Below are 6,973 nucleotides of genomic sequence, written 5' to 3' on the forward strand. Positions count from 1 at the left end.
TCGAAGAGTGCATGCTATGTCCCCCAGCAATATGTGGCATGGATGCTTACATAGGTGGAGGATAAGCTACCTCTAGATTGGTTCACCATCTTCGAGAAGGCATTCAAATCCTAGATATGGGTAGTACACAAGCGCAAGATGCACTACAGGCTTGTGAAGGCTTTCTTCAGTAACTGTGAAATAAGGCAGACATGGTTGTCATTGATGATGACACTATATCGGGGGGTTCACTCATAATATGTAAGCATAGCACAGAATGTATTTGAAATTCCTTGTTTTAATGAAGTTTTTACATACGGAAGGGTACCATTTAAAGGTAGTATTCATTCTTCAATGCACGTGATATAGATGGTTTACATATAATGACCCCACAAAACTTTTGTGAGGTGGACCCCCCGAGCTTGATGACAACAAGCTTCAAGTGGTGTTGGAACTATCAAAACTTTTACACAACGAAGAAGACTACAAAGAGTGGTGCAAAGTGCATGAGGAGAGGAGAAAATGGAATGGATTTCTTGCTTGAGTTCATGAGAAGATATAGATGTCAATAGTTGCAATGTATATTGTTTCTTAAGCAAGTGTAAGAACAACATCAACCACATGTTTTTAAAATGTCCACCATCGGTTCAAGTTCTAGTGTTGACCTTATGAGTATAATGTGGCCAAGAGGAAGATTAGAATCTCAAATTTTAATGCCCTTTGCATTTTGATCATGTCCATCATGTTAAGGGGCCATCAACCATGGGGGCTCATGTATGTGATACTTTCATCAAGATCTACATACAATATTCACTTATGAGTTCTAGGTGGAAGCCACAAATGCTTAGGTGCAAATCGATATTATTAAAATAGATGTAAAGAATGGGTTTGCAAAACTTGAGTTTTTTGGGTTCAGGCTAATGAGTAGAGGCCAATTGGCTTGCCGTTGAGCAGCTCGCAATGGTGGTTCAAATAATATGATGGAGAGTTGTGAGTGGTTTCCATTGGGAGATGAATGTGATTGATCATATAAGAAGTTGTGTATAGTATCAATTCTATTAAGAGCATAAAGTGCTCTAAAAGAACTAGAGGCAATCCAACACATTGTGTGTTGCAGATTTCTATAAGGAGAGATTCAATTTTTTGGGAAATTTTGGCCATTTGAAGGAAGGGGAGCTTCCTACTATTCAGATTTTGTTGGCTTGGTGGGATGTAAGAGGGAATCATCGAGCAATCATCAGGAAGGGATGTCTTTGTAGGAACACAAAAATTCTAGTTTTGTTCCAACAACTGTACTAATCTTGAGGGACACAAAAAGTATGGTTTTGTTCATACAACAACTAATCTTTTGAAGGCAAAACATTCTAGCATGAGGGCACCCCATGGATATGCAAAACACATTTCATATTACGAAGCTTGTACTATGGATATTACAATGAGTGGCTAACAAAGTCCCCATAACAATGCCTTTATGAGAGGGAAACGCTTGGGTATAGGTCCCGAGACGTTGAAGCAGAGAATTCTTGAGGTTGGATTGGTAAAGCATATAGAAATAAGCTTGATGATTTTACACATTCAATGGTGGAGCAAGCAAGGCTGCGATCTCTTGAGATGAATAGATCAATGACAAAAAGTCTTTGTGTTAGGAGAAAAGGGGTTTAACAATAGTTTCAAATGTGGTGCAAGGGCATGATAGCTATCGACCAAAGTACACCATGGTCTTAGCAAATAGAGTGCGTAGAAAATGAAGACAACCTAAGTTTTAAATCAAACAAACCAAGTAGTTTGTGGAGAGGCACATGTGCATGCTACTAATCAAGCAATTAGGACAATGGAATCCCATGGTATTTCACATGTTTTGCATTCTTTCTTCTTGCTAAACATTAGGAAAGGGTGTGGGGATTTCATCAATGAATTAGGGAGGAATGCAACCCATGGTGCTTTGGCACCTTGCTTCAAGGGACACATGTAGCACACAATCATGAGAGTGATAACAATTTGTATGGCTTAGCAATAGTACTGTAGTTACACAGACATGGAAGGTGAAACCGTTCTATTCAAGGGGATTTGAGGAACTCTCCAAGAGTATGGAAGGTTGTATTGTGTACACCACTTAGTTCGATGGAGAGAGAGAACTTGGTTAGGGTTAGGTTTATCCTCAAGAATATGGATCATCCCTTGGTAGTGATGCAGACCGACTCTACTTTTTAACATGTCAACGCATGAAGCCATGTTAGACCTTCTGGTTGTGAGGGGAAGTTGGTGGGATGGATCTTTGAATTAAGGAGTTCAAAGATAGTTTTCAAAAAGCTACGATATAAGAATATCATAATATGAAATGAGGTGTATGTGTTCCATGTTTACACACCTAGTTTAGTTGACAAGGGCTTGAGTTATTATGTCACACAATTTCAAAAATATTGAGGTGAACATGTCTTCACTTTGCATAATGGAGGCAAAGAGAAATCATTCATGCCTTGTAAGTACACTTATTTTGTGTTTTTGGTTGTGCTCGCATTGAGTGATCAGTTTATGCACTAGTCAGTACTTATAAAAGTTGAGTTGTTTCGGGCTCTGTCTAGTAATAGAAGCCCAACAATGTTTATGGCATAAATGAAGACCAAACTGTACTATTATGTATGACCTATTCTCCTTATTATGTTTGCAAATATGCAAATTTTGTTGCACAGAAAATCATGGTCAATGACCATGAGAGCATAATGTGAACCATTGCCTTGAGAATGAATGGATTGTGGATTTAATATATACATAGTATTTTGTATGGTGTCACTTGAGTTTGTTTCCCTTGTTATGATCTATTCTGTATGTTGATATTATTGAAGCAATGTTAAAATCTCATGTCTTCAAATGATACTTGGGTTTTTTCACTCAATGTAAGCAAACATGGGTTGATATATATGACATTAGTGTTTGGAGCAAATTTGAATGTGAGCAACTATATACTTGTTTTTTTTGTTTGGTGTTTCTTCTCTTTGCACTAGTAACTATGACCCATATTTGAATGTGGCAATATTATGACAATGATACAATCTCTTATTTTGAAATGAGACTTGGGTTTCTTTCACTTAATGTAGCCACATATAGGTGAAAGGATATTATTATTACTAACAAAAACTTCTAAGACGTTTTCCAAACTATAATTTACTGCTCATTTGCAATTGACAATATTCACTTTTGGAGAAATACTTGGGCTTTTAATAAAACACATATTTCTCCTACAAATATCATACTTGTCAATCTTTTGTTGATAATTTGGCTCACTCACTTTTTTTGGCCCGTTCGCTTTTTCTTTCTTAATCCTCCCCTTCTCATGAATGCACATGCTATCTTACACATTCATTGCTCTTCGTGAGGTCATAGTAAAGAATGCATTTAAGAAAATGATCCATGTGGATAAACATTTTAGTTCAAATATGCCCTCAGTGAGGGCCAATTAATTGAAGATATTAGAGTAATGAGTGTGATGCAAGGGGATATTGTGCAATCTTTATGTGTTGTCACTTTTGATGCTAGAGCTAGCAATGTGTTAGCATTAAGTGGATTTCAAGAATGGACCACAAATGATCTAGTAAACTTATGAGCTTGCATCCATGATTAATAGGCCCATGCTATTCCATGCAAATGATTGGACTTAGGGGAAGAAGTGGTCTACCACTTATACTTAAAGCCATGCAAAAGGACTGGATGGGGATTCATTCAAAATTTAAGAAGTTGAGGGAAAATTCAACTCAAACTAGTGCAATATTTTGATGTGATATTCTTTGAATTTGGGGGAAGAAACATTAAGAATAAGATTAAGTTTGATTAAGAAGATTGTCTCTATGATGCAAGAAAATTATGTCCATGTGCTCTCTTGGATGCAATTATCCGTCTCAGCCCTCCCTGTACTTAAAGCTTCAATCATGTACTTCGGGCCTATGAATAGTACAGTACATTTGCAACCATGGATGGGTAGTGTGTGGCACGTACCTGCCTCCTTTCCTCGGCCATCATTAAAGCCCATGGCGCAGATACCATTCATTCAAACGAAGAATTTGCAACTACGGGCAATCTACGGCCATTCGATTCTTGTCCAGAAATGTGTTTTTCTAAGGAGAAAGAGCTAGCCGATCATATTCCGTGAAAGGCAATCGTCTGCTCCGTTTAAATTCACATCGGTTTCAATATAGAGTAATCAACGATCCGAGCAGAACGTACCGGACAAGACTTCGACTTCCTCTATGGCATTACGGTGATCAATCAATCTAGGCCGCGTGCGTAACCAAAGCTTTCATAAAACGACCACTTTCGAGAGAAAAATATTAAAATACTACCCGCAGATCTGATACAAAAGGACAGCCAACGTCATGTTATTCTTTTAGTATTGCCAACAACGTTAGACCACGCTTGTCAAAATGTACATAGAAAGCGTAAAGGTCGCCTTACCTTATTCCGTTCATACGTGTGGACCACTTTCAGATGGACTTAGTGGAAAGATGCTTTCATCGGCGTCGTGGAGTCCGCTTATTTAAGCATCGCACCCTTCAGAGGAAGCATAGATCGAGGAACATAGCTCCCGGAATACAGAAGGTGAAGAAGGTAAAGGTTTCACATCTGCTTTGTAAGCAATATATGGCAAGAGTGTTCTTGTCTGCAGGTACTCTTTGTGGCAAAGCACCTGGAAGTACATCCGGTTTAAAACGACTTAACGGTTTTTCTGCGCCAAACTCAGGATTTAACGGGTACGTTCCTTCCTGGACAAGAGAGCATTGTCCCGAAGGGGATGAACGCGCTCACCTCAAATCATTGAAGTTGCGGGTTCATAAGATTTGCCTTGAAAAATCGATGGAGTTATTTCACTGGCAACTTGGCAAGTCAGGCGTTCTTCAGATATTATAGTCTTACATGTGTTTGCCAGTCAGCTTGCGAGCTCTGAGTCCTGATAGTTGGATGTTTGCTCTCCATCATATTTAAATCGTGAAACTTTAAGTGTCCACGGGCGAAATGATTACTCGTGTTGCTGCAATTAAAATATACTTATGCGTTCATAGCACAATCGGTAGCCTATTCAGATGGCGCTGCTTAGGACATAGATCTGGAAAGGAGAAGCTCTGATTTGTGTGATGCGCTGCAGGTGCAAGTCTTCCGAGTTACCAAAGCGCATCGAGAAGGAGAGAACTAGCACAGGAGGGAGTGAACCCAAATGTGCTAAAATAGTTGGTGGAAATCCGGACGATGGTGGGCTAAGAAACAGCAGTATCAGGTTGATGGTGAAGGACGATAGCTGCGCTTGGTGGACGCCTGATCCTGCCACCGGGATCTGGGCGCCGGAGGGACAGGGCCTGGAAACGTGCTTCAGCTTCACCAGCAGCGAACAAGTGTGGTTCCGATCAGAAGAAACGTAGACAATACTTTCCTCTCGAATAGTATATGAGTATTTTCTCCGATAACTCACTTTACTATATGTGAGCTAATCCAATAAAACTTTGGCTGTTGTCTCTCCAAGGATGCCCTCATGCTCCTATTGCACAAACCTTTGACCCCTAGTAATTGGAATGGTTGGCAGGCACCATCCAGTTACTAGTACCATCTATAGCCCCGTGAATTCACCAATGTGTAGACCTCCACCTATATCATGTTTAACATCTCTATAATAGTCTTGATCAATTTTAAGGTGGAGTATTGCATAAGTTCTTGTTTGCATCCTTGTAATAGCTATGAGTTTTGATAGCCTACTTCATAGCTATATTGTAAATCATAGTTTGGATGAAGCACAAGATATTAAAGAATGTTCTGTTTAAGTATATATGTAGGGGAAGAAGGCAAAGTATAGTAGCATGGAACTGAGTATGGTCAGAAGGGTTGGAGATGAAAATATACTTTCAACGCATTCACATTTTGTTGGGACAGCTAGGAAGACCAAGAGAATCTCCATTTTAAAGGCTTATGATTTACAGATAAGGGGTTTTAGTGATACCCTTTGAACACATGTAATATATAGGGTTTTTTTAGTAACGCCCCCACGCCCCCCCCTTGCGCTCCCACCCTCAAGTCATAGATCATAGGACACATGATCACATTCCACATCCAACAACATGAGAGATGCTTAAGAATTTGTAGGTTAAGAATAGATGGTTTTACAATAATGTGGCATAATTAACTTGCACCATTGTATTCCTTAGGACATGACGATTAACCACTAAATAGGGGCACGTCCTTCTTTTACATGAGGATACTCCTCCCTCCACCATAGAAAAAGTAATTGATCCCTTTTTCTATCCGTTACTCTTACATCAATGATGTAAATCTCTTAGGTACATTTGTAATTGCTTGAAATATGAGTCATGCTCATGAGGCATGTGAGTAACAAAAACTTTTAGAAAATGTTGGCACTTTTTGTAAATTCACTCACAAAAACTTTTAGAAAATGTTGGCACTTTTTGTAAATTCCTTGTGTAATTTAACTTTAAGTTTTCTTTTGAACACGCTTTTTGTAAATTCCTTGTGTAATTTAACTTTAAGTTTTCTTTTGAACACGAACACTAGCAAGCATTACAATATCAAGGTTTCAAGTGTCCCTTGGTAATCATTGTTATGGAATGTGAATTCCAAATGTTTGAAGCTCATAAGAAGGCCTATGGCTTTCATCCTCTTGGGCTATTGGGACTTATGTGCTTACCACTATGGGGGCTAGAGTTTCAAATATAGGTGTGGGGATGCTAGTAAGTTGTAGAGGCAATCATTAAATGCATGGAACACAAAAGTGTTATTGCCTTTTCTAAACACTAATTTGGTTATGATTTCATCTTTTAGAGTTATGTAGTTCCTATTTAATTCATCTTTTAGAGTTATGTAGTTCCTATTTAATGAAAGTAGCTTGACTTTATTAGATATCTAGCAATTCATTAAAAAGACAGGTCTTCCTCGCATTCATATAGTCTCATTGCATGTGATTAGAAATATGACAATAAAATTGGATGGCACTTGTTATTTT

General features: G+C 38.6%; 1 protein-coding gene across 1 annotated transcript; it reads left to right on the top strand.

Annotated features, from left to right (window-relative positions):
- The first annotated feature begins 4,553 nt into the window (after positions 1-4,553).
- On the top strand, positions 4,554-5,599 carry LOC147884514 (uncharacterized). Its single transcript, XM_087398038.1, has 2 exons — positions 4,554-4,721; positions 5,114-5,599. The coding sequence occupies exons 1-2, from the start codon at positions 4,612-4,614 to the stop codon at positions 5,382-5,384; spliced, it is 381 nt and encodes a 126-aa protein (XP_087254164.1). The 5' UTR covers positions 4,554-4,611; the 3' UTR covers positions 5,385-5,599.
- Positions 5,600-6,973: the final 1,374 nt, after the last annotated feature.

This window comes from Dipteris shenzhenensis, chromosome 26, assembly GCF_047967505.1.
Source record: "Dipteris shenzhenensis isolate YYH24624 ecotype China chromosome 26, Dip_SZ_1.0, whole genome shotgun sequence".
NCBI lineage: Eukaryota > Viridiplantae > Streptophyta > Polypodiopsida > Gleicheniales > Dipteridaceae > Dipteris > Dipteris shenzhenensis.

Bases quoted from the DNA above. Each gene is read 5' to 3' on its own strand.
- LOC147884514 (XM_087398038.1), top strand. From the start codon at position 4,612: ATGGCAAGAGTGTTCTTGTCTGCAGGTACTCTTTGTGGCAAAGCACCT. The intron at 4,722-5,113 runs GTACGTTCCTTC...GATGCGCTGCAG, and splicing joins CCAAACTCAGGATTTAACGG to GTGCAAGTCTTCCGAGTTAC.